General features: G+C 40.8%; 13 protein-coding genes across 13 annotated transcripts; all 13 read left to right on the forward strand.

The window, feature by feature from the left end:
• Positions 1 to 86: 86 nt before the first annotated feature.
• Positions 87 to 932, forward strand: LSM04_002364 (Fumarylacetoacetase-like; the record flags this gene model as incomplete). Its single annotated transcript, XM_067335250.1, has 1 exon — positions 87 to 932. One exon carries the CDS (start codon positions 87 to 89, stop codon positions 930 to 932), a length of 846 nt encoding a protein of 281 aa, XP_067195049.1.
• Positions 933 to 2,118: 1,186 nt separating this feature from the next.
• On the forward strand, positions 2,119 to 7,863 carry LSM04_000293 (HECT domain; the record flags this gene model as incomplete). The annotated part of the gene is made up of 1 exon (XM_067335251.1): positions 2,119 to 7,863. The coding sequence occupies one exon, from the start codon at positions 2,119 to 2,121 to the stop codon at positions 7,861 to 7,863; it is 5,745 nt and encodes a 1,914-aa protein (XP_067194929.1).
• A 215-nt stretch (positions 7,864 to 8,078) lies between these two features.
• LSM04_003853 (Ribosomal RNA-processing protein 7) lies at positions 8,079 to 9,080 on the forward strand (the record flags this gene model as incomplete). Its single annotated transcript, XM_067335252.1, has 1 exon — positions 8,079 to 9,080. The coding sequence occupies one exon, from the start codon at positions 8,079 to 8,081 to the stop codon at positions 9,078 to 9,080; it is 1,002 nt and encodes a 333-aa protein (XP_067195137.1).
• Positions 9,081 to 9,953: 873 nt separating this feature from the next.
• Positions 9,954 to 11,003, forward strand: LSM04_008742 (Ribosome biogenesis protein Nop53/GLTSCR2; the record flags this gene model as incomplete). Its single annotated transcript, XM_067335253.1, has 1 exon — positions 9,954 to 11,003. The coding sequence occupies one exon, from the start codon at positions 9,954 to 9,956 to the stop codon at positions 11,001 to 11,003; it is 1,050 nt and encodes a 349-aa protein (XP_067195433.1).
• Positions 11,004 to 11,430: 427 nt separating this feature from the next.
• LSM04_008562 (uncharacterized protein) lies at positions 11,431 to 14,877 on the forward strand (the record flags this gene model as incomplete). The annotated part of the gene is made up of 1 exon (XM_067335254.1): positions 11,431 to 14,877. The coding sequence occupies one exon, from the start codon at positions 11,431 to 11,433 to the stop codon at positions 14,875 to 14,877; it is 3,447 nt and encodes a 1,148-aa protein (XP_067195424.1).
• A 404-nt stretch (positions 14,878 to 15,281) lies between these two features.
• Positions 15,282 to 16,727, forward strand: LSM04_007754 (uncharacterized protein; the record flags this gene model as incomplete). Its single annotated transcript, XM_067335255.1, has 1 exon — positions 15,282 to 16,727. One exon carries the CDS (start codon positions 15,282 to 15,284, stop codon positions 16,725 to 16,727), a length of 1,446 nt encoding a protein of 481 aa, XP_067195377.1.
• A 322-nt stretch (positions 16,728 to 17,049) lies between these two features.
• On the forward strand, positions 17,050 to 17,364 carry LSM04_006832 (Yos1-like; the record flags this gene model as incomplete). The annotated part of the gene is made up of 1 exon (XM_067335257.1): positions 17,050 to 17,364. One exon carries the CDS (start codon positions 17,050 to 17,052, stop codon positions 17,362 to 17,364), a length of 315 nt encoding a protein of 104 aa, XP_067195314.1.
• Positions 17,365 to 17,848: 484 nt separating this feature from the next.
• LSM04_006966 (zinc finger protein) lies at positions 17,849 to 19,192 on the forward strand (the record flags this gene model as incomplete). The annotated part of the gene is made up of 1 exon (XM_067335258.1): positions 17,849 to 19,192. One exon carries the CDS (start codon positions 17,849 to 17,851, stop codon positions 19,190 to 19,192), a length of 1,344 nt encoding a protein of 447 aa, XP_067195328.1.
• Positions 19,193 to 19,751: 559 nt separating this feature from the next.
• Positions 19,752 to 20,699, forward strand: LSM04_009358 (uncharacterized protein; the record flags this gene model as incomplete). Its single annotated transcript, XM_067335259.1, has 1 exon — positions 19,752 to 20,699. One exon carries the CDS (start codon positions 19,752 to 19,754, stop codon positions 20,697 to 20,699), a length of 948 nt encoding a protein of 315 aa, XP_067195473.1.
• A 275-nt stretch (positions 20,700 to 20,974) lies between these two features.
• On the forward strand, positions 20,975 to 21,523 carry LSM04_007670 (uncharacterized protein; the record flags this gene model as incomplete). The annotated part of the gene is made up of 2 exons (XM_067335260.1): positions 20,975 to 20,992; positions 21,044 to 21,523. The coding sequence occupies 2 exons, from the start codon at positions 20,975 to 20,977 to the stop codon at positions 21,521 to 21,523; spliced, it is 498 nt and encodes a 165-aa protein (XP_067195370.1).
• A 140-nt stretch (positions 21,524 to 21,663) lies between these two features.
• LSM04_003646 (uncharacterized protein) lies at positions 21,664 to 22,005 on the forward strand (the record flags this gene model as incomplete). The annotated part of the gene is made up of 1 exon (XM_067335261.1): positions 21,664 to 22,005. One exon carries the CDS (start codon positions 21,664 to 21,666, stop codon positions 22,003 to 22,005), a length of 342 nt encoding a protein of 113 aa, XP_067195127.1.
• Positions 22,006 to 22,092: 87 nt separating this feature from the next.
• On the forward strand, positions 22,093 to 22,392 carry LSM04_001593 (uncharacterized protein; the record flags this gene model as incomplete). The annotated part of the gene is made up of 1 exon (XM_067335262.1): positions 22,093 to 22,392. The coding sequence occupies one exon, from the start codon at positions 22,093 to 22,095 to the stop codon at positions 22,390 to 22,392; it is 300 nt and encodes a 99-aa protein (XP_067195000.1).
• A 395-nt stretch (positions 22,393 to 22,787) lies between these two features.
• LSM04_000347 (uncharacterized protein) lies at positions 22,788 to 23,420 on the forward strand (the record flags this gene model as incomplete). The annotated part of the gene is made up of 1 exon (XM_067335263.1): positions 22,788 to 23,420. One exon carries the CDS (start codon positions 22,788 to 22,790, stop codon positions 23,418 to 23,420), a length of 633 nt encoding a protein of 210 aa, XP_067194932.1.
• Positions 23,421 to 23,446: the final 26 nt, after the last annotated feature.

Below are 23,446 nucleotides of genomic sequence, written 5' to 3' on the forward strand. Positions count from 1 at the left end.
AACATCATCAAAAAAAAAAAAAGGAGGAACAAAAATAAAGTATAATAACATTTATTATTATTATTATTATTATTATTATTATTAAAATGAGTTCAGCGTTTGCCTTTTCCGTACGCCATACCCTCGTCCCTGTGGTGGGGTGTAATCTTCTCTTCCCCGTGCGCCGGGTCTACTGCGTTGGGCAGAACTACGCCGATCACGCTAAAGAGATGGGGGGCACGGTTTCCAAAACAAACCCGTTTTTCTTCACCAAACCAACAGATGCCATTGTAACGAATGACACTAATCACACAACTGTAATGGAGATTAACGCGAAATATCCTCCGCAGACAGAGAATTATCAACATGAGGTGGAATTGGTTGTTGCGATTGGCCCTAAACATAATAATAATAATAATAATAATAATAATAATAATGCTGGGATAAAGTACAGTGCCTTATTGCCTAAAGAGGTACACAACATTATTTACGGCTACGCTGTCGGTCTTGATATGACGAGACGTGACTTACAACTGCAGGCGAAAACAAATGGAAAGCCGTGGGATTTGGCAAAAGGCGCGGAGGAGAGTGCCCCACTTTCCGCCATTGTACCAGTGGCGTCTGTGCAGAAAGAGTACAACTCACTCTTTTACACAAGTGATGCGGAATGTAAAGCAGAGGGAAAGGGAGAAAATGTAATGCCTGCTGTATTACGCCGTGGGGCGGTGAAGTTGACGGTGAATGATACACCTCGCCAAGAAGGGAATCTATCATCATTTGTTACACCTATTGATGAATTAATTTCGATCTTATCACACTCTGTGGATTTGGCACCGGGTGATCTTGTTTTTACTGGAACTCCTTCAGGTGTTTCTGCGGTAAAACCTGGTGATGTTATAAAGGCATCAGTAGAGGGCGTTGGGGAAATAACGGCGCATATCTACAGTAAATAAAATGGGGTATTATTATTATTATTATTATTATTATTATTATTATTATTATTATTATTACTGATATATATATATATATATATCTGGTTATGTAGATACGTACGAACGAATATTTCTAGCTATTCAATGAGTACATGATATGTAAGGAGAGATACGTCCTTGCTTTATTTTTGTGAAACATCTACGTATAAGGGGTATTTTTCTTTTATTTTTTTATGTATGACAACGATTATCTTTTGTTTATTTTATTTTACTTTCTTGTCTTTTGATTCTCTCTGGGGAAATTATGCAAGAGTGGGGGGAATAGGTCTTGTTTTACGTTATTAATGATAATATGAAAGGAAAGAAGAAAAAAAAAAATACATAACCTTTTCTTCTTTATGAGAATTTATTTCGGTGTATGGATATTGAGGGAAAAGTGTGTGTTTTTGAGAACCCATTCCCTTTTTTCACCCTGCTTGAAAGACAAATTAGAAAGACGCTTTCAAAATTGTTATTGTTATTATAATAATAATAATTATTTTTTCATCAGTATTACTCTTTTAGAGTATGATGAGGATTCTTGGAATTACTGATAATAGTTGTTTCCCATTGGAAAATGGATTAATATAGTCTTTGCTGAAAATTAAAAGAAAATATTATTATTGCTGTTATTTCTTTCTTTCTTACTTCTTTTTGCTTTTTGCTTTTTGCTTGTTTGAGGGAAAAGGTAAGGTGTAGATTATTCTTTTACTTTCTTTTTCTCATCTGGTGTTGTATTTGTGCCTATTAAAAGAGTAGCCACAAGTTGGGGGTGTAAGGTGTGGATCTTCTACTACCGCCATTCCTTTTTTTTTAAAGGAAAAAGTTACACAATATAGTTCCTTCATTATTATCAGTACTAATACTGTTACTGCTGTGTGTGTGTACTGTGTTAGGGGGTTTATTATTTACATCTTGTCTCATTTTTTTTTTTTTGCGTGTAGATAAGGTGCCTGGGTGCTTGTTTCTCTGTTCGTCTCTCTGCCTTCTGTGTGTGTGTTGTGAAAAAAAAAAGGAGGGGGAAGGAAACAAAAAAAGAAAAAATAAAAAGAATAGGAATTTTGCCCGTTTCTTCTTATTATTAATATTATTATTTAGTTATTTCTCTTATATTGCTTCTTACAGTTTATCTATTTATATCTATCTATCTATCTATCTGTATATTCCCATGAGTATGCAGGCAAATGTGTTGGTGGAGGACTCCAAACAGCAAGTAAAGGCGGTCCACCGGCTGAAGAATGACCCGGACGGTGTATTGGGGCCGCTGGAAAGTATGTGTTTATCTCTTGTTATGGGTGTGGAAAGATATGTGCGGGACTTTGATGCGGCAGCCGCTATTCCCATGTTAGTGCGAATGACAGAAAAGGAGGCGTTTGTATTTCGCGGGGATACACTCACGATGCTTTTTCGGGCTATTTCGCTTATTATGGAACATGTTCCCAGCTCCTATGATAGTATGCTGCCTTTTCATAAACAACTTATGAAGTCGGTGTGTCAGGCTCTCTCGCGAACGCTTGCTGGGAAAATGAAGTATAATAATACGGATAATGTAATGCTATTGGAGGAATCTCTGCGACTAATTCGATTTATTAGCAGAGATGAAAGTGATATATCTGCGTTAAAGTTTGGTATGCCGGATATAATACAAATAGCTGCTTCTGAAAATTCTCTCTTAGCACGACAGGCTTTTGATGTTCTTCTTATTCTATGCTCTAAAGTTATATTACCATCAGAAGCGGAAAAACCACATGTACTTGGTTTCCCAATTTCCTTCCTGGGATGGAAAGGGAAAAAGAAACATGCAAAGAAGGATGATAAGCCGGTAGGTAGTGAGGAACCGGTAGTAGTGGCGGTAGAACGACGAATTGCTCCATTTCTTCATACATCTATTCAACAGTATGCAACAAGTCTTGAAAGTTTTCCAGAGGCATGGCCATTCTTAGAGATGGCACTACAATGTCTTGGTATGCTTATGCAGCGAGCCTTATTATGTCATCGTCCTTCTACAGCACGAAAGATGGTAACACCTGATATTTGTAAAACACTGTTTCATTTAATTTTATTTAATGATAGTAATGTGGCATTAGATCACGTAGTTCGTGCGGAACGACTTTTACTGTGTGAAACCATGTTAGATGTCGCTATTAGGGCAGATTGGAAAGTTGCTAGTGAATCTCTCTTAACAGAGAAAGCGCAATCTTTCTATAAACATATGTTTGAAGAGTCGGATGCGGAAGTCACAACTTTACTAAATGATCCCTTTCCATTAGCAAGCGCTTCCTTACGTGGGGCTCAACGACGCGATAAAAATCATATTGCCTCTATTGCAGCTGTTAGACTTTTTATTCTTGCTTGTCCACGTCTTCCTCGTGAAGCGTTTGGACCCAAACCTAAAGTTCTTCTCCCAGTGCCTGAGTGGATGTGGGAAGATGAGATGCGGCATAGAAATTGTATCGATGAGGAAAGATGTATTTCACTTGAAACAAATTATGTTCGCTTGTCTAAAGAGTCAGTGATTAAAATACAAACAAAATCTATGTTTGTGGATTTTCATACCATGAAAATGTGTGGAGGATTTGGTGGAGTGTATCGAAATGTTTATAGAAAATTTGTGCCTTTTGTGTTTCACGTTGTAGATGACGAAAATCTTCGTCTTACACGGTCGGCAAAGGAGGTTATGGCATCTAATAATATATTTCTACAAACAAAACATGAAACTAAAACTGCAATGACCGCCACAGCAGCAGGAATGCCTCCACATTTAAAAAATCTTCTTCAACACTATGTTTTAAATAAAGAGGCACCCGTATTATTAGGAAATGTAAAAATGGCAGAACTTTACCTTGAAAGCCTCTGTAATTTTGTGGTTTGGGTACCTGGTCAAATGACGATGCAACTTGGAACATGTGCCTGTGCTTCTTTATTGCATGCCGTTATTCGCTCTGGTGAAGAAAAACGACTTGTTTCACTTATTCGTATTGTTTTACGTCCATTATGTGAAATGTTACGTGTGGCAATCGTATCATCGGATAAAGCCACTAAATCTATTTGTCTTACAATGATGGTTTGGCTGTTGTGTCACCCACTAGCAGCGGAGTGGCAGTTTTGCGGAATAGCGCAGAGATGTGGACTTCTTAGAGAATTAGAGGAATTATCACGCGGGGGAAATAAGGGATATAATCATACCATGAATTATACTAACAAATTTACACAAACACCATTTGTGCATGTACGATCAGAAGAACGTCAGACACGTACAAAGTATTTAGCGACAACCGCTTTAGCTATTCATGCTGCTATTACAGAGGAAATGGCAAAATTACATTCTCCAAGAAATGTATCTGGTCTTTCTACGGTAGATGTGAAGGTAGTGCGTCAGGCAGTGCAGGATTTAAAAACATCTGCAAAAATGCCTGGTGTACACCGTGAAGTGGTGGAACATGTTTTGTATGTTATGGAACTGTCATTAAGAACCATTACGGCATTTGAGATATCGATGCTAGGAATTGCGGATGCTGTTTTAACCTATTTACTTGAGAGTGATAATAATAATAATAATAATACCGCTGCAGCTGATACATCTATTAATGGTTCCGCTAGCGTGGAAAGGGGGAAAAAGTCTCCATCTCTTGGAAGTTTTGCATCCACTTCTTGTGTAGATTTCGCACCTTTTGATGGAAGAAGTGTGGCAGATCATCTTTATCAACGTTGTCGAAAAGATCGTCTTGAGTGTTTCCTCATGTGTGCGGCTGAAAAACCACGTGGAATGGAGGCATTGATTGAAAATTTAGTATCGGCACTTCCTATGCATTCCACTTTCCCTCTTGTTGAGACTGTGTTAGCTACAACTGGTGTTTGCTGTCGACCGCCGGTAAAAGCGGTCATGGCATGTTCACATATTTCACCAACGGTTGTACTCTGTTCTAAAGGAAATAATACCACTACTACTAGCAAACGTAGTGCAAGTGGCTTTACTACGAATTCTGGTAAGGATACAAGTAATCGAGTTAATTTGGGAGAAGATAGCATATCTACTCAATCGCATGGTTTCGTTGAAAGGGACATTGTTATACCAAACCCACGTGATTACTGTCCACATGGTCATCCATTAGAGGTTATTGCTATTCCACAAAATACATTGTCCCCATGTGATTTGTGTGAAGAGGAAGTACGATCTGGATTCCGCTGTAGACAGTGTGAATTTCATATATGCATGGAATGCCATGCAAATCCGGATGCTCACTATGAAGGGGCGAGTCCTCTCTTAAGTTCACGATCCAATCCTGAAGATGACAACATGAGTAATGGTATGGAACGCACACAGTTAAACCAAACGAAGAAAACAACGGCGCGAACCCATTTATTCGCTTCTATTGGTGATATTGAGCGTTATTTTCGAACTGGAACTTCTATTATCAAGAATACAGATGTTGCCCCAGCACCTCTGTCAGCATTACAAAATATTGATTATTTTATAGCTCACGTGCAGTCTGTTTTAGTGCGAAGAAAGAAACAATGGGTCCCTGGATCACTTAGAAAATCTATTCAAGAGGCTGTAAAAACATTTTTCTCATCTGGTTCCAGCAGTGAAAACACAACAACTGCAGATAAAGATTCAGAAGGTAAATCATCTGGAAAACAAGAGACGCAGGATATGAATCAGTTTATACGGGATGCTATGGAAGAGCGGTATGTACTTTATACCTCCCCAGGTGGACGTTGTGCGTATCAGGAAACGTTTATAGGAAATCTACTTCAACGTGCACTTTGTGAAGGGGTAGTGGGTCTTGTAGAACAATTAGAGAACTGTTTACTTAATACTGAGGGAACTATGGAGACAGCGGTTTCTTCAGATTGTTTTCAGTCTTCAGAGGTAATTTTTGATACACACACCGATTCTGTATTACAACCATCCAGAGAACTTCCAAGTCGAGTAGATGGTACACAAACGTTTGTCTTTCATCATTTTGAAAATGATGAGGAGACACGCTGTTGTTGTGGTGAAAAGACAAGGCAAGAACTTAATACTGTGTATTCATCAAAGATAGTTCGAAAACCCACTCGACTTTCACAAAATCAAGATACTGTTTTGCTTATTCTCTTACATAAGTTTTTGAATCCACTGATGAAACAACGTGTTGTAGATATTAATCCTACAACTTTTGTGAGTCCCCATTTTACAACGCTTATTGTAAAATCTCTAGCTGCTTCTGCATTGCGTGTAGCCCTCCTTCCACCGAGGATAGCTGTTCCTCGTTGGGTAGACTTTGTCCTCACTCAGGCTAAATTTCTTTTACCTCTTAATGTAAGAGAACATATTGCCCGTTTTTTCGCCTATGGCGCTCGTCGAGCACTTTATGCTCAAATGAAAGGTTCATGTATTTCTAGGTCTTATCGTTCCATTAGGATATACCCGGCTGAATGGGCAAGAGTATCTAATCATAAGTATCGAGTAAGACGAACAGCATTACTACATGATGCCCATATGGTTCTTCGAAAGAGTGCCGATTCTAGATGTCCTATATCTATAGGATTTGAGGGAGACGTTGGTGTTGGACAAGGTCCTACGGCACACTTTTATACATTGATTGCAGATAAAGTGAAAAGGGAGGAATTACACCTTTGGCGTGGAGGTACAACGACTATAAAAGGGAATAAAAACAAAGGTGGAAAACCTAAAGATAAGAATGACAAGAATAAGACGAACATCAAGAGTAAAAGTAAGGCTGTTGGTGATGATGATGATGTAATGGTGATTCCTACAGCAGAGGGTGTATACCCATGCACAGACATCTCCGTACGTGCAATATTGGGATGTCCAGTTTCTCCACAAGTACTCCCAGGTGGTGGGAGAATTCTTACCGATCATGGAATTTGTATGAACGATTTTGCAGAGTTTGATCGTGAGCGCGCAGAGTGTTATTACCTTGTTGGTGCCGCACTTGGTCGTGCTTTTACAGATGAGGTGGTATTTCCACTTGATATAAGCCCCGCTCTTGCTATTTTTCTTAGTCATGGTGTTCCCCCTGCACGAGTAGTACTTTCTGATGATAATATCTCTTTTGCTGATAAAAATATTGAGAGGCCAGTGGACTTTATGGGATTATCTATAGATGATGTGGAACTAATGGATAAATCCCTCGCATCTAGTCTACGATCATTACTTTCACTTGACGCAAAAACTCTGGAAACGATGGATTTACCCTTCACACTTCCTGGTGATGATGCGTTTGAGCTAGTATCCGGAGGGGCAAAATTGCGTGTGACGACGAACAATCTCTCTCGCTATTTCCATCGTGCAATTACTGGACTTTTGTATGAATCGGCTGTTTTTCCCATTCGCTTTCTCGCTTACGGTTTTCACGACGTTGTCCCGTGTGGCGCCTTGGCCACCCTAGACCCGCAGGAAATGATGGAATTACTCTGCGGCAGTAAACAGTGTGATACCCAGCCGCTGTGGACGCTGTCGCAAATTAAGTCTATCCTCGTTGCCGATCACGGTTACCAGAACGACTCTCCACAAATGACAATGCTGCAGAATGTGCTGGCGCAGCGCCTCACCCCACGTGAGCAGCGTTTGTTTTTACTGTTTTGCACGGGTTGTCCACGACTGCCGGCCGGTGGTGTTGGATCGCTTGGCGCCATTACAGTGGTGCGGCGAGCCGATGTGGCCATCTTTGGTCAACTCTTTGGCAGTGGATGTATCTCCACAGACCGTGGATCCCGGCCGGGTTCATCGCTATTACGAGAGAATGAGTTAACAGAGTCGTTGACGGAGCGAGATTGGCCTCTGCCGACTGTGAATACGTGTTTTCGATACCTCAAGCTGCCGCCATACCCTACAGAAGAGATGATGTACAGGAAACTGCAGCTTAGTATCACGCAGGGAGGGGAAACCTTTCAGTTGTCTTGAAGAAACTACAATGGTTTCTTTTTATTTCTTTTTATTTTCCCTGTTTTTTTTTTTTTTACTAGCCCTCTTGCTTTCTTTGAAAACTTCTTTTTTTTTAAATCTCATGCTTTATATCACACGGTGTCCTAACATTATTATTCTGTTCCTATTTCTCTTTTCTGTTTTCTCATTAATTTGTTTCTCTTTATGTATTTATTTATGGAATGTAGGGCGGAATGACGGTGAAAAAGTTGCGCCCCTCCGCGCTACTCCCGAAGCTTACAGAGAACAAAAAGTACATTAAGAAGATAAAATTTATTGCCAAGAAGAAGGAGGCGGCAGCAGCGGCGGAAAGAGGACGTAGTAGTCTAAATAGGAAACAGAGTAAAAAGAGGGTAAAACGCAGCGGTAAAGGTGCAAAGAAAGAAAAGAAGAATATTGAATCGAATGCCAAAAAGTCATCTCTGGCGACAGTGAAAGGAAAAAAAAAAACAGGTCTTGTCACGAGTGGGGTAAAGAAAGTAAGTAAGAAAAACAAGAAGGCCACCAGCGAAAAGGAAGCCCCATCTGATAATACACCACAACCGGAAAACCCGGAAGCAACAAAGAAGAATATGTCACAGGCGGAAATAGACAAGACACTCATTGAACGGGCTATTCGCGGTGAAGAGGAAATATATAACACGTCCGCCGCCGCCTCCGCTGTTGCCGCTGGTGTGGAGTTTGGCGAGTTGCTGCAGCACTCATGCCTCCCATTCCTCGAGGACTACGTCGCACAGAAGCGGAGTGAACTTGTCTCAGCCGACACCCTTCTCCAGGGCGCCCATGAGTACTTTAAAGATCTTGGAAAAAGAGAATCTGCCATGCGACGAGCGGCGGCAAAGCGGCTGCGTGAATTAAAAGAAATTAACCGTCGTGGTGGTGATAAGGATGGCTTTCGTTATGTTGTGCCGCGAAATGTAAAGGAGGTGGTGCGGCAAATGTCGCAGCAGCAGCAGGCGGTGGAGGATGTGGATACATCCAACTTAACTTCTACATTCCGGGAAGATCACATACAGGAGGCGGAGGAGAAGCCAATGCATCGCCGTAGGCGGAAGAATAGTTGTTACTCGGATTTTTATCAATTTCAGGTAAGTAAGCGATGGACGCGTAATGCGGAGAACTTTTTAAATAAAGGTCGTGCCCATAAATCTATGTTTGGAGCAGCACGACAGCAGCGCTCGCTTAAAAAGTTCTAACGAAAAAAAAAGACTGACAGAAGAGTACAAAGAAGGAAGGAAGGAAGGAGAAAAGGTAAGAGGTTAAACAAAAAAAAAAAAAAAGGAAGAAGAAGAGAAGGAGGATTGGGAAGCAAACGATAAAAGAAGAAAAATAATAATATGGGTCGCTGGTTGTAGTGGTGGTAGTGATGTTGATGATTATGGTGTTCAACACACTACCTCGATCCCAATGATCTACGTGTTTTCAGTGTACTGCTTTCTATCTTTTCTTTATATATCTGAATGCGATGTTGTTGTTCTTGTAATGCATAGCAAAGAAAAAAAAGAAAAGAAAAAGGAGAAGAGTGGTGGTATTGTTGTTGAGTGTCGTTTAAGGTAACAATACTTTTTTGATTAATCTCAGTGAAAATAGAGCTTTTATTGTTGAGACATCTTGATATATATATATATACTCACCGAGTTGGTGGAACCCATATATACAAATATGTCTCTCTATGATGAGCATCCGTTTTCTTTTCTTGGTACCGAGTATTTGTTCTTTTTTCATATACATTATTGTTATGATCGTATGATATGTATTTCATCTGCTGTCATATTTTCTCTTCTCTCCACTTTTTCTTTTCTCTCTCTCCCTCTCTCTCCCCCTATATTACTGTTGTTATTCGTCTTCACTCAGCTAGTAGAGGTTGCTTTTTCGTCACCGCCTCTATTTTCACTCTCTCACACACACTCACTCTCTATCTGTTTGCCTAGTCGTACTCCCACCACTACCACTACCACTGTAGTTGCGACCCCACCCAAAGAAGAAAACAAAAGCAAAACCACACGTACACACACTCTATCTCCCTATATATATATATACGTATCTGTCTGTAAGTATCTGAGAAGAACATGGGAGGACGTGTGCGGGATTTGTGGTTCGGGGCGGAGGAACGGGCGGTCGGGGGGCCGCGGGCGGTGGCGGTCGGGCCCGGCTGGTCGGTCCGCCCGGAGGTCCTCCCCCAGCGGCGGGCGGGGGTCCGGCGGCGGAAGTACGCCCCGGTGCGGCCCAACCAGCGCGAGGCCGTCGCCCTCCCGCACCCCGGCCAGAGTTACAACCCCTGCGACGACGACCACCAGCAGGCACTCCGCACCGTCGTCAAGCAGCTCGAGCGGAAGAAGAAGGCGGATGAGAAGTTTGTCGCCATGATCACACAGGGACGCGATATGGAAATCACCGGGAACTTCTCCGCCGATAAGACGTGGGAAGAGGAGGTACAGGAGCAACCCACACGGGAAAAACAGAAGCGAGCTGCTGAGAAAAAGAAAAAGTTGTCATCTCCCAGTACCGTCATTACTACTGCAAACGGTAGTAATTGTAGCACAAATAAGACTACCACTGTCAACTCTGCCGATGTAACACTGGTAGTAGATGAAGAAAATAAAACTCTTGACGATGTCACCAGCAAAAATAAGAAAAAGGATAAGAAAAAGGATAAGAAAAAGAAAAAGAATAAAACGGCTACGAAAGCATCTCTACAGGCAACTAGGCGAGCGTTGCCACATCGTCGCCACCCAAAGCGAGAGGTTGCCATTGCTGAAGTGGATGAACTTGATGATATATTAGCCACAAATGCGAAAAATCAAGCCCGTCGCGATGCCGCACGGGAACGACGCCGTGAAGCAAAGCGTGCAAATCTGCAGGTGAAGAGTTTTGGTCGCTATCACCACACACCGTTAGCTCTGGATGTTGTCCCAACTGATAAACTTGTTGAGTCTCTACGACACCTGAATGGCAGCTACGTACATCCTGTTATGGAACGCATGAAGTCATTGGAGGAACGTAATCTTGTACCTGCCCGCATGCGACACAAGTATAATAAGCGAAAGATACTGAAGCCCAAGGGTGAAGTACGTGTGAAGCGTGAAACGTTTGGTGTGCTCCCTGAGACCAGTTTCTAAAATGAAAGAGAGAGAGAGAGAGAGAGAGAAAATACTGGGAGTGAGGAGAAGAAGGAGGTCATGATGGTGAAAAATGAAATGGAAAGTGTAACAAAAAAAAAAAAAAGATGAAGTTTCTGCCGCAGGTTAGCTTAAAAAAAACGATTAACGTACTTTTTCCGCTATAATGGCCGGAACTTATACTTCCCTCACCACCTAGGACAGACTATAATTCTGTTGTACTATTTCTGTTTTATGTGATGAAAGAAAAATTTTCTGGGTTTATTATTGTTTCAATATTGTTTTTTTTTTCCTGGGGCGGTTGCTGAAGAATATTTGTATCTGTAGAAAGGGAAAATAAAAATACAGAAAAGGGGGGAAAGAGAGAAAAAAAGGAAAGGGAGAGGTGCAGGTGTAGGACCTAAAAAGAATTCCCACATCATTACCAATGAGTTTCCTAATAAAAACATTGCTTGGAGACGGTGTAGTTCACCCTCCAGAGAATGGAGGGGATAAAGGTAAATCCTCTGGGCAAGAGGAAGAAGGAAAACAGCGAGTTCCTACACGGACACTTATTCTCCGAATTCAATCTTGTACAGTAGCTCAAGATAGACGTGATGCCTTGAAAGAACTACAGTCTTGCACAGACCTCCCTTATGTTATGGCAGCAAAAGAAGTATCTTATCTTTGTAATGTGCTTCGAAATTTCCCTGATGATGAAGAAATTGTAGAGTCATCACTTGCTGTTTTATCTGGTATTACGGATTTAGCTGGTTATCCATCAGTTCCTTCTACGTACAATGTATCTGAAAAAGAAAAGAGACGCATTCGTGATTCTTTTTTACATGAGTTAATTTCAGAAGTTCCTTTATTTTTAACCCATGTAAATAAAGGTTCATTTTGGTCGCGTTTTCATTCTGTTCAAATGTTACAACGACTAGAGGAGTATGATTCATCTGCAGTACATAAGCTTCTGCTTTCTTCTCATGGTATAGGTGTTTTGGTTGATATACTAAATGACAATACTCACGGTGGTGCTCTTAGAAATGAGGGATTAGTCCTATTTACAGCCATCACCGCGGCGGATACCGAATTACAAACGCTTTTAGCGTTTGATAACGCCTTTGAGACACTTTTTTCTGTAGTTAAAGAAGAAGGTGGACTTGACGGTGGCGTTATTGTATCAGACTGTCTAACGATTGTTCATAATATGTTGCGAAATAATAAGGCTACACAAAAACTCTTTCGTGAAATGGGTTGTGCTCGTTCTTTGTGTTCATTGATAGAGTCTGTACCGGAAAATGTAAAGATTGCTCTAAAAAATATTGCAGCACAAAAAAAACATGGTATCAATGATGAAGATAATTCAGAGACATCTTTTACACCACTAAGTAATGTGCAAAGTGTGGTGGTACTTATGGCAGTATCCATCTTGAGTTGTCTCTTACGTGAAGCAGAAGCTCACCAGGAAGGTCCCACAGCTCAAGATTCACTTTTACAAAGTGGTGTTTTGGGTCCATTGGCTTCTTTAGCTCTTGTCGGTGCAGCTGTTGATGACGCTGCCCGTGTGGAAGCAATGCGAACGTTAGCGGTTCTTCTTAATGGCAGAAGGGTGGGAATTGAAAAGTTTTTACAGCTTCAGGTTGTGACCTTACTTCGGGGAGAAGCTCCTACGCAAGTGGAAGAATGGACAGCCTTACGTGCCCTTCTTCATTTCTTATTAAAAGTAGAAGATAGGGTTATGCAATCTGCTGCGGCACAAACAATTTATGCATTACTTTCAGTTCCAGCCTGTGAAGGACGTGTCGGAAGCATACTTATAAAAGGATTTCCTTCACCTTCGTCCTCATCATTGTCATCATCAACGATGAAAACAAATGTGGCGATGGTAGGGCCCCAAAATACATTGACATTAGACTGTGGTTCTGCAATATCTAGTGCTATTTTTGGATCTTCAAGATCAACTGGATGTGACGGTAAGTACTATGCTGCTCTATTATTGGAACGTCTATTGTGTATACCTTCTGTGGTTGAGGAAATACAGCTTTCAGAACAACGAGAGTCTACAACATTACCTATGCCGAAACAAGCATCTATGTCTCCTGAAACAGATAACGTATTTATTACTTATGTGCAATATGTGAGTAAATGTTTCCGAGGTCAAGGTGAAATGGATCTCAATACCCTTAGTGCCTGTTTCAGAGCATTATTAAGGTGGATAATGAATGGCAGGAAAGCTGTCTTACTCTTTTTAAGTAATGTGACATACTATAAGGCGTTTTTACAGCGAGCAGGACAAGATAATGGACCGGTACATGTTAGATTTTGGGCTGCTGTTCTTTGTGCTGCTTTATGTGTTACTGTCACGAAGGAAAAACTGAATGTGACCTGTGATGACACAGTACCGGAAGGACAAAAGAAAACTGAAAAAGGAAGTAAAAATGAAATAGATGATACGACATCATCATTATCATCTACTCTTGGAAGGCGACAACTGTTGGAATTATTTTTAAATTATTTAGGTGGTCCTGCGGTCTTTGATAGTCTCCTTTTCGATGTAAAAGCTTCTAGTCCAGTTTGGTCTGATCCACCAAGGAATGCATTCCTGAAACCAACTCCTGTCCTTTATGACGAAAATATTAAGGCAATTATATTGGATATTATTAAAGATTTTAACGGTATTTGCCCATCACGTGGACGAATTCATGAAATGCAGAGATCAACATCATTAGATGATGGTGTTATACCTTCAGCTCATGCTAGCACCTCTGAAGAAATGTTATATTCTAGTAAACCTCTTGATCTCTATGGTAATTCTGCTGTTGTGAATACTCTCTTACAGAGGCAATCACTTCCAGGGGTAGAATTGAACCCAGAAACTCATGATGGAGGCGTTTTCTTGCAACCAAAGTCATTTGGAGAAGCGACTCCAGAGATGGGTGCAGATGGTGGAGCTGCTGCTGCTCTTCGTGATGCATATGAATCCCAGATTCAAACACTTACCCAAAGAAACACTGAGCTAGAGTGTGAGTTGCAGTTACTACGGGATCAGATTAAGTTTGACGCTGAGCAACGAGAAGCTGCGGCTGCCCAGGATGCGAATCAGTCAGAGGAGGTGGAGAGTCTGCGTGAGCACATCCGTGTGCTGGAGGAGGCGCTCGGGGCGGAGGAGGAGGAGCGGCGGTTGCTGGCCGAGTCGTTGAATATGTTGGAGGCGCAGCTGCGGGAGGCCCGTGGGGCCGCTGGGGACGTGGAGGCGCTGGCACTCCGCGAGGAGGTCCGGCGGGTGCGGGAGGAGCGGGATGAGTTGTTGGTGCTGGCCGCTGAACTCGCGGAGTCGCCGGCCGGCCGGCCCCCCACCGCCCCGTCCCCCTCCCCGCCGCTTCCCCCGCCCTCCGCCGCCCCGTCAGTGGCCCCACAGCAGTTGAAGGGCGAGGGGGACGGGGCACACCTCCACCACCTCTTTCCCGTAGGGGAGACCGAGTCGACTCCATCGCAGGCAATTGCATTCGACTCCCCAGAGCCAAACGATCCTATTAGGCGGCTATCAACCACATCGGCACAGCAGCAATATCAACAACAACAACAAGAAATTCAACAACAACAACCACAGTTTCAAATGTCATGTGAAACACCATTTCAACGTATTGAAGCAAATGGACATGATAAGGATGTGTTTGGGGGGAATATTCCAGTTGGTGGGGACAAAAATCCGTTTGCTAATATACCCTCAGATGATTTCATGAATAATGGAGGTGGTAAGACTCTTCCAGAGGAGGTGAAAAAGCAACCTGCATTCTCTTCACGGAATCAAAGAAATTTACTGCCTATGCGTTACAATCCCTTTGCAAATATGTCAGGTCTGGATGATGATGACCCTGGGGATTTGCGGTAAATGGAGACTGAGACTATGGGTATATGGATGACCTAGGGAAACGAAGATGATTCTGATTTGGAGCCGTAGATCACTAAAAAAAAATCTGCTTTCAGTAATTCATAAAATCTACGGAGATCGCTTTATTTTCGCCTTAATATATTTACAGCGTTTTTGTGCTTCTTTACCAATCATTTGTTTCTGTTTTTCTGTCGTTGTCGTTGTTCGATGTTCAAAAAAATTTCGTGCTCCTTCTTTTGTTGTTTTTTGTTTTGGTTCTGTGCCATTCACTTTCTCCCCTTTATGTGATGGCTGACTTGAATTTATTTCTTATTCGCTGAAACAGTAATTTTTTGGTGATGCCATTACTATTTTTGGTTGTTTTTCTTCTTTCCTTGAAAGGAGTTAGAAATAGGGGTGAGAAAATGCATTCACCCGAGCGATCTGCAGAGTCAATGACGCCTTTTCTGGGAAACTGCGAATTGGCGCTGCAACGATCCACTGTCTATGAGCCGCCCATGTATCTTTTTCAAGAGTTGCTTCCCGGGGTTCCGGAAGGCACAGCTCCCTTCTCTGTAAGTGATGGTATCGCTGATATCGTTGACGTGGATGCCTCTTCGATGGATATCGCTGCGTTGTGTAAGATTCCTCAAAGAGAATTGCGAGAAAATACAGAAGATTCAAAACAAGGAGATGCGAATGAGGCATCATCTGCTAGTCATTCTGTGGAGATGTCGGATATGCAAGTTCTAGCGTCCCTGTTGGCATCAAACCGTTTACAGATCGCTGGGCTCACAGCAGACATGCTCCAATCCGGTGGGTTTTCCTTGGGATCTATGGTGGAAAAATTGCGGACGCTGATAGACTGCGCCAAACTGAATAGTAGCGAGGCAAAAGCGATCATGTCCCCCACATTTCTTAACCTCGTCAGCTGGCGTTTCCTCACAGAAAGTGAGAGTAGATATGTGCCGAATAGAAGAAAAAGAGAAACGTTGACTGAGACGCCTGATAGGAGGGTTCGACAACGTCAGGAATTGGTAGAAGAGACAGAACTCGCTTTAATACAGCCATCTAATGACCCTTGGGATGATAAAGATTTAACACCTGGTGTATTTATCGCAGCTGGGGAAGTAGATGTGGAATGTAAAAATGAAGCTATAGTCGCTCTCAGTAACGTTTTCTCTTCTTCTTGGAGATCACTTCGTTCAACTGGAATACAAACCGATCGTTTTTTACCTGGATCAATCAACGAAACATCTCCCTATGCAGATCCCATGAAACTTCCAGGTGCAACTATGGATGTAGAACAAGACCTTGGTTGGAAACCTGAGGAGGAAGATGATTCAAAGAATAATTGGCTGCTGCACGTGACTTCATCCATTACTTCGAGTACCAAAGTGTTTCCGATGAAAAGTGGATTTATGAACTTTGGTCGGAATGCTGGTGTGACAAGTGCTGTGTACGGTGGCGTGACAAACGTTCATGTGGGACTCGCCTCCTTTACTGCCCACCCCGAGTTTATCTCTCCCCATCACTTCTCTCTAGCTCTGCTTCGAGCTGAGTTAAAATGCCCCGATAATGATCTAGGTACTACAACTCAGCAAGGAGAAGGGAGTACTGAAGAGAGTGGGGATGGTACGCGCTGTTTGTGGCTTATGAACTATGGACGCAACGGTACTCGTGTTGTAGAAAAACAGTGGACACTTGGTGACATGGTGAAATTGGATATTGGGGACGTTCTTCAACCAACCGATGATATTCGCATCACTATCACTGCTTCTTCACAGAAGGATGGGGAAGAAGCTGTGGAAGTGGGAAGGATTGCGGAGGTAGTTGTAAAGAAGGAGCCCAAGAGAACGTTAGAAGAATAAGCTGAAGGAAAGAGGAGCAAAAGTGAAGAAGAACCGGAATCTCCTTCACACTTATATTCTTTTTTCACACGGTATGTTTTTATTTATTTTCAGATTTATAATGTGTAGTCTGCTTTGACACATCATTCTTCTTTTCTTTTTGTCCTGTGCCTTGTATGGATAAGTAAAAAAAAAAAAAGCAGGAAATTGTTTTTTTATGTTGTTTGTTTCCATTTCTTTTTTTTTCTTGCACGTGTTCTTTGTTTTTCCCGATTCCCTGCATCCTATAATGTTGTCAGGAGAAGGAAAGTAGCAATAGTAGTAATATTGTTTGGTTTCTGTAATGGGATTCTCTGTTGGTAGTATTGCCCAGGCCTTGTTGTTGTGCCTTAATGCCATGGCCATCCTGTCTGAACGGCGATTCCTCTCAAAGTATGGACTTGCTACAGGAGATATGGCTGATCATGGCGGCAACAGCGGTGATGTGGGTTTTACACCTACGGCTTTTGGTACTGGGGAAGAGTTTGGGCGTGTTCGACAAACATCGGCGTTCAAGGCTCAATTAGCGAAAATACTAAGTAGTGTTCGGACATTGTTACGGTGGCCACTGATACTGATAAACATAGGTGTCATAATATTTACACTTGTCTTTGGGTAAAGTATCTTTCTTTTCTTATTTATTGTCGTATTTGCAGTTGTAGAGCGTTTATAATAGACTTTTGTATGGTTTGTGTAATATTAATGCTTCAATTCTCTTTCTTATCTTGTGAGTTCGTTATGATGCATATTCTTGTACGATAAACTGCTAAGAAGAAGATGAACAAAGAAAAAAAACGAAAGAGAAAGAAAGAAAGATGTGCTGATGATGCGAGGATCATGGTCTTTTGACATGTATATTTTCCTATTCTTTTTTTTTGTTTTTTTTCGTGGTTGTTTATTACTTCTACGAAACAGTACTCATGCACAATATACGTAAACACACACACACACGTATATATATATATATATATGTAATAAAATAGTTAATTTACACACACTCTCTCTCTTTTTTTTTTTTTTTGCGTTTCATTTAAATATATATATATATATATATATATATATATATATATATATATGGCAAATAGGTAGGTAGGTAGCTGCCCATGTCGACTGAGCACAGCAGCCTTCCCTCTATTGGCCGCAAAGTAAACGTGGGATGGGGCACACACACCACACGCCGCAAGGATCAAATTCAAATATGGAGTGCGGTGGCACTTCAACAACACTTCGCCCGTGGAGCATTAGTGAACTCCACACTGCCGACATTAGAAGAAGTCCCACCACCACTCCCAGGCGGTCGTTTAACACTAGCGCAGAAAATGGGTCTAGTTCCACTACCACCACCAGCACCAACGGAGGAGGAGTGGAAAAAGATTGAAAGTAACGCAGTTCGTAGAAATGTTGTTATGCCTCTTGGTTCTAATGCCTGTAGCATTTGTCAAGAACCATTTTATACTACTATGGAACAGGGGCAAATCTTACTTAGTTGTTCTCATGTATTTCATGAAAACTGTTTTCGTCAGTTTGAAAAGTTTGCAAGACGATCTCGTGGAAAAAATGATGCTACCCCAATGTGTTGCCCAATCTGTCGAAGAAGTAATTATCATAAACGTATATTTTATGCAGGTAAGGCAATGGAGCAACGGGCGGCAATTGTAAAAATTCAAGCGTTTTTTCGTCGCGTTCTTGCAAGGAAAGCTTATGTAAAACTTCGTTTAGAAAATGATAGTGCTTTCTGTGGGGAGTACGCCCGTGAGCGACTTGCACGGTTGTCTGAAGCCTATGCTGCATATGCCGAGCAACGTGAAAAGGAAAGATCTCAAATAATAGAAAGTATTGATCTTCATATGCAGCAAGCTCTAGCGGCGTGTATTACGAAAGCGAAGTGGAAAGCCCTTCGAAGGAGAGTAGAAGCGGAAGCAGAAGTTGGTGTATTGGAGTGTCCTATTTGTTTAACTACTATTGATAAAAATCCAAATGCTGAAGAAGCACCAAAACCAAAAACTGGGGAAGAAATTGTAGCAGCTTTTAGAAAAGAGTATGAGGCACGTATGGCACAAAAAAATACTACTGAATACAAGAGGAAAAACCAACCTAGGAGTTTAATACAAAGTAATGGTAGTGCCAAACCATTAAAGGTATCAATAGTACATTCAGTAGGTTCATCTTTAATAACACACGATCCTTCTTTAGGGAAATTGGGCGCCTCAAACAAACTAAGTAGTAGTGGTAAGATAAGCAGTATTTCTAGTAAAGGATCTTCTTTGAGTGAACATGTAGATGCTCCACGATATGGTACTTTATTGAGTTGTGGTCATTGCTTTCATGAGACGTGTCTCTCTGTGTTTGAGCAGTATACGGAGACGATGGCAGTGCAGCGAGAGGGTGATACAGTTATACCTCGTTGTCCGCTGTGTCGCTCGGCCTACGTTAAATGCGATTACTAATCCTCTCTAAATAAAAAAGGAGATTTTTTATTCGCCTACTTGTGTGATTTGTATCTTGTTCGTTTTTTTTTGTTTTGTTTATCTTTATTGGAGAATGTACAATACGGATATGACATTCCATTCTATTTCGCATGTTTTTTTGTGTGTTTATGTATATGTATAATTATTAGTGAGAAGATATACATTTTTTTCTTCTTCTTCTTATGTCATGTCTTCTTTATTGTTATTGTTATTTACGTTTACGACATTGCGCTTATGTCTGCCTATGGAAACCTGACGCTTTGACGGTCAATACATTAGTGTAGACTACTACTACTTCTTTTTCTCAATAAAAAGAAAACAATAAAACAACAACAAACTTACTCTTTTTTGCTTCTTCTTTTCTCTTAATCTCTATTTTATCTACATTAATTTCTCATTGTACCATTTCCTTTTTTTTCCCTTTCTTTCTTTTTCTTTCTCCCACCACCCACTCCTTGATGCTATGTGTGTGTGTTTAAACCATAATTAATAAACAATATAGAGTAAACACGACTGACGACTAAAGGAGACATCACTCATGTTGGGTATTGACTACTCCAAGTGGGATAAACTCACTGACAGTGATACCTCAGATAATGATAATTATAATGAGAATAATGATAGTGAGAGAGATCCGAGAGTTACACAACTCCAATATCCATCACGCGTTACAATTGGACCAGATGGCGTTCACATGGAAACAATGCCCCCAACAGCAACGGTTTCTCCATTTGGTAAAACCAATGAAACTACAGTTGTACCGGAACCAACATCAGTAGTAAAGACTTCCCAAGTTGATCGTAATAGTAATAGTAATAATAATAATAATAATAATAATAATAATAATAATAATAATAATAATAATAATAATAATAATAATAAATGTGCTGCAGAAGAAGAAGATGAGATGATGTATTATAACTTGACTCGAAATGGTGGGCGTGAGGGACATTCGCATCTCTGGTCACAAACACGAGATACCGCCACGGTGAGTTTTATTTTACCCACAATGGAGACCAAAGCAAAAGATATTTCTAACTTTCGCCTAATTGCAGAGGAGCAACAAGATCGGACCTCTGTATGTATACTTAGTTTTGGTTTAAGAGGCGTAGAAGCAGGCGAACGACGATATGTGTTTCGATATCCGGTAAAGGTAGATGAAGATATTGTGGATGGATGTTGGCAGCTTCACTCACTTCCAACAAAGTCGCTACGTCTTATGGTAGTACAATTGGTGAAAGAACCAGTGGCGATGGGAATGTCCCTTTGGTGGGATAAATGTTTTGTTTCTGATCAAACCGTTATTGATACACGGAAAATAGCGGATAGAAACGATGGGGCAGCGGCACGTGCGGAAGAATTTAAAAGAGTGTGGGAACAGGCCCATGAGGAATTTAAGAAACGAGTAAATGAAAGACAGCAGGAGAAAATCATCATTGATGAGAATGAGACTGAGGAAGGGGATAATGGCAAGCAAAAGAGTTGAAATTGATACAGTTTTGTATATATATTTTATTTTTTTCTGTTTTTATTCTTATTATTAATGTTGTTGTCGCTCAGGGGGATTGTGTGAGAAGAGTCATAAATGATCTTTTTCTTATATCCGTCATTTTATTCATGGATTCACCTTTCCCGCAGACCCAATAACCATCTGCCCTCTTTTCCTCGTGCTCAAAAATGATAATAAAGGATTGGGTTCTTTAAAGAGAAACACTCCAAACTAATATATATATATATATATATATATATATATTTGTAATAATGAGTGCAACAAGGTTCGTCTCTCTTCGTGTTACCCGTGATCAGTACGGCAACGCGGTTTCCCTCTAGAGAGATGATAATATAATGATGGATCAGAAGTACTGCTATTCATCACCAACGCGACTCTCCGCATCTCAGGCAATAACAATAACAGATAAGAAAAACACACGAAAGACTTTACAACATCCACCGTGGGTGCATCCCATCATGTCTCGTGGTACACAGACGGATACGGCTATGGAAAACAAACTGGATACGGATGAACAGTCGCCTGCTATTATTGAAATGATTCAACCAAAGTGGGAAAATACCAAGATACCACCTGTTTCTGTTCTTCCACCAGCAACGCAGAACCGTCTTTTCACAGAGAGTGCTAAGGAAACAAGTGGAGATAAGTTTATCCTTTCTCTTTTTCCTTCACCAATACGTGCACAAACACCGCAGCGGTCTGTTACGAGAGGCGTACAGTTAGAACGATCAAATGCCTCTGCTGTGCAGTGGTCAAAGTCTCTCAAGCAAGTTCTGTTCATTCCTCCGTCTCTCCATTGAGGGAATCGGTAGAAAAGAAGAAAGAACAACAACAACAACAGCCGCAGCAGCAGCAGGAAGAAGAATAAAAAGAAAAACGAGATAATAATCCACATAAAGAACGAATATCATTATTGTATAACAAGTAAAAGTTAGATGAAATGTTAGGGATGTGTGTTTCTGGGATGGATGAAAGAAATCCTCCGGAATTAAATATGTTGACATCACCTTTATTGCATCAGCGGGGTTCCTCTCAATTACTTGACAATACAAAAGCAAACATGAAAGATGATTCGAAAGAGATGGATAGAGAAAAGAGATCAGAAATTCCATTGTATTCCCCATCATTGAGCTCTTCAAGAAATGAGGATGTGGTGCCAGAAGAGAGTAAGAATATAAATAATTATTATAGTGCATTAAGTATTCCTGAGGATGATGATGATGTTAATGTGAAAGAGCATAGGCCAGAGTTCGTTATAGATGAAACATTGGAGAGAAAATAATAATAGTAATAATAATAATTCCTCTTGTACTGATAATAGCAGTGATAAAGAAGAAGAAGAGGAATCTGAAAAGGAAGAAAAGAAGAAATGCCATTTTTACCACCGTGGCATCAGAAACCTCTGCGTCCTCGTGAAGCTTCTCTAGCATGTAATATATCACACTATCTGGCGAGGAAATTAAATGATATGCATATGCACAATACGCGAGAAAGAGTTCTTGATGAATTTTCTCTCTCTTCGGCCGTTACAATTCCCCCAGCGGTGTCTAATGTAAAATCCTTTCTATCAAAAGAGTCAACAGCTCTCTCTCATAAGGAGGATGCAGATCCCTTAGCGTCCTTCTACGAACTTCGTTCTGCCTATTATCGTTTGAGACAGAGAGAATGAAGGAAGTGTGTCAAGTACGCATGGGGGGCAACACAGGAGAGAGAGAGAGAGATAAAAACGAAATAACATAATGTCTTTTAATATAGTTGGCATTTTTTTTTTAGTGTTAATTAACATTTTTGTAAAAAAAAAATCAAAATATCGTCATTAGTATTATTATTCTTATCGTTTATTACTATCGAACATCAAATCAGTATTTTTGACTCCACTTCACTACTCTGAATGAAAATAAAAGGAAAAAATGAGAATAAATCTTATATTTTTGGGAACATTTATAAATTAAACTTCATTTCGCTTTGATGTGTCATTTCTTTTTTTTTTCATCTCTCTCTTTGTTTTTCTTTTTACATTATTATTTATTTAGATAGTACCTCTGTATCGAAGAGTTTTCTGGGATGCACAAAAGCACCCTTCCTGGGACATTGTTTGTTGCCTTTTCAGTTCTACTCCTAGGACTGCTTCTAAGTAGTTCTCTAGCACCAATTGCTCGTAGAGAGTGCGATGGTAGTAATCTCTTTGTTTTTGGTTTTCTTGTAGAGTATGAAAAGTCCGTTTATACGGGTGGAAGTAACAACTCAACGAGTCTGCAAATACGACTGTTACCGTACAAAATAGCGAAAAATATGAAAGAAAAACCTTTAGTTCGACATTATATTTCTGATTTCCCAGAGGGAGCTCTTCGAACCTGTATGATTCTCTACATTACCTTAACTTGCCTTTGTGCATTATTTGCCTTGGTGTCCATCACAACTGTTGTAGTGGATGCTACGACGCATCTAGTGATATGGAATTCTTTTAGTTATTTTCGCTTGTTTCTTCTTTTGGGTCTCACATCGGTGTTTCTTGGACGTTTTGTTGTTGTCGTTGTAATGGCTAAAAGAAGTCAGTTGTACTCGGGAATTGGAAATGAATGTTTTGCACAGACATCAGGAGAAGTCTTTATGCATTCGGGGTTTTTTGTATCACTAGCTAGTCTATGTATAAGCATTCTCGCTGCTGTTACCTTGTGGAATACCCGTTTTCATTAGTTATTTTGCTGTTGAGAGGGAAATAA

Source organism: Trypanosoma melophagium, assembly GCF_022059095.1.
Source record: "Trypanosoma melophagium isolate St. Kilda chromosome Unknown ctg1segment0, whole genome shotgun sequence".
Classification (NCBI taxonomy): Eukaryota; Euglenozoa; class Kinetoplastea; order Trypanosomatida; family Trypanosomatidae; genus Trypanosoma; species Trypanosoma melophagium.